General features: G+C 36.4%; 1 protein-coding gene across 1 annotated transcript; it reads left to right on the plus strand.

The window, feature by feature from the left end:
* Positions 1–310: 310 nt before the first annotated feature.
* On the plus strand, positions 311–1,543 carry LOC111889675 (alpha-1,3-arabinosyltransferase XAT2; the record flags this gene model as incomplete). Its single annotated transcript, XM_023885817.3, has 1 exon — positions 311–1,543. A coding segment is annotated over one exon (1,200 nt), but the record flags the coding sequence as incomplete, so codon positions are not given.
* Positions 1,544–2,281: the final 738 nt, after the last annotated feature.

Consider the following 2,281-nt stretch of genomic DNA (forward strand, 5'->3'; position numbering starts at 1 on the left):
ATGGATTGTTACTTACATAAAATTCAATCGATTAGGTCATCAATGTATCATGTCAGTGACATGCTCATTATAAAAAATAAGCTTGTATAAGAATTTGTGTCTGGCTTTATGCGCATCAGCTTACAGATGTCGACTTTTCTTCTTATTTTATTCTTATTACACATTGGACACCATCTGCTACGCGCCACGTTCTTGTGAAGACGAGGGATCAATGTCAAACAAATAAAATATTCTATGAATGATGATTGGAGACATAATGATTAATGAGTCATATTTACTTGGTAAAATTTACTGAATTTTATATTTGAAAACAGGTGAAGATCGAACCAAGCTTGATTCAACAGGATTTGCGTGTGATAAGGGTTCATGGTCACTAGTATGTGTCGCAGACAAACCTGTAAAAATTGACATGAGCACAATGCGAGTCCACCTTCAGCCGTCGGATCTGAGATTCACACCGGCCGGTGAAAACACCACCACCGTTGTCCGGCCATATGCAATGCAAGGAAATCCGTACGTTATCAACGACATAACTCCGGTAACGATCACGAGCTCCGAGCCAGAACCACCCACTTGTGATCATAACCACCAACATCCAGCTGTGATCTTCTCATCCGGTGGATACACCGGAAACATATTCCACGAATTCAACGAGAACATTATACCTTTATTCATCACTTCTCGACTTTTCAGATCTAAAGTGCACTTCATCGTTGTCGATCACAAAGCTTCATTCATTCAAAAATACAGACGTGTGTTTTCGCGCTTATCGGATCACGAAATCATAGATCCAGCAGTGGATTCAGGCGTACATTGCTTTCCTGGAGCTGTAACTGGTTTAAAATTTCACAAATTCCTAGGCGTAAACACATCAGACAATCCCCAAGGCTACTATTCAATGCCAGATTTCAGAGAATTCATCAGACAAACATTCAGATTAAAAACACGAAGCGTTTCCGAGACACAGAATCCTCCTGTTCTACTTCTAATTTCTCGCCAAACAACAAGAAAATTCCTAAATCAAGCAGAAATGGTGAAGATGATGGAAGAAGTAGGGTTTCGAGTGATCATTGCTAGTTCAGCAAAAGAAATGTCGAACGTGGAGAAGTTTTCGCGGGTGATAAACTCTTGTTCTGTTATGGTGGGGGCGCATGGAGCTGGGTTAGCTAATGAGATCTTTCTGCCAGATGGGGGTGTTATGGTACAGGTGAGACCACTGGGGTTCCAGTGGGACGTCGATTCTTTTTATAGTGAACCGGGTCCAGAGATGGGATTGAAGTATTTGGAGTACAGGATTGAACCGGAGGAGAGCTCGTTGGCTGACGTGTACGGTCTGGATCATCCGGTGCTTAGAGATACTGCGTCTGTAGCGGCAAAAGGAGGATATGAAGCTGCACGAGAAATGTATTTAGATAAACAAGATTTGAGAATAGATCTTGATAGGTTTAGAGAGACACTTATTGAAGCATTGAGAATTGTTGGACGTCGAATTGATGTCTCCAACGCTTGATTATTTTAAATTCTTTTAGGAAATGTATGGAATTGTTTTGATCATACGTCAATAATATCTTATAGTTAAATATTTAATACTCAAAATTTATATATAGTTTTTTTTTTCCTATTAATCTTTTTATTTATATAAAATAATCTTTTAATTTTGGAACTTGTCTTATCTAGTGAGTAAAAAAAATAAGTATAAACAAAATGCAAAATGATATTTGATTTATGTTTTGAGGGAGACCCTCTTTAAGAATAAATATCAAGGTTGTCAAGATCGGGATCCTACCTAGGATCGTTTTTTGGTTTGCAAGATCGGGATCGTAAGATCGGGATCGAGATCTTAAGATCCCACAAAATATAATATAATTTTAATTTATAATATTTAATCATGAAAAATATTTCAAAACATTTAATTTTTCGTTCAAAAGTTATAAAAACTTCAAAATATTAGTCATAAGTCACAATAAAAAATGATAAATGGTAGATTGGTAAAGAGTAAAAGACATAAAGTGGTAAAAAAATTCCATTTGCAAAAAAAAAAAAAAAAAAAAAAAAAAAAAAAAAAAAAAAAAAAAAAAATCAGAGGAAGGTAGGATCAGATCGGATCTCGATCCTACGATCCTACCTGCAATCATACCCCAAATACGATCTTTTTACGATCCGGATCGTACGATCCTACGATCATGATCGCGATTTTGACAACCATGATAAATATGTATTTACTTTTCTCGCTATATCTGAATGTCTTTATTTTTTGATGCAACGTAAACTCAAAAGGGAG

Source organism: Lactuca sativa, chromosome 9 (assembly GCF_002870075.4).
Source record: "Lactuca sativa cultivar Salinas chromosome 9, Lsat_Salinas_v11, whole genome shotgun sequence".
Lineage (NCBI taxonomy): Eukaryota > Viridiplantae > Streptophyta > Magnoliopsida > Asterales > Asteraceae > Lactuca > Lactuca sativa.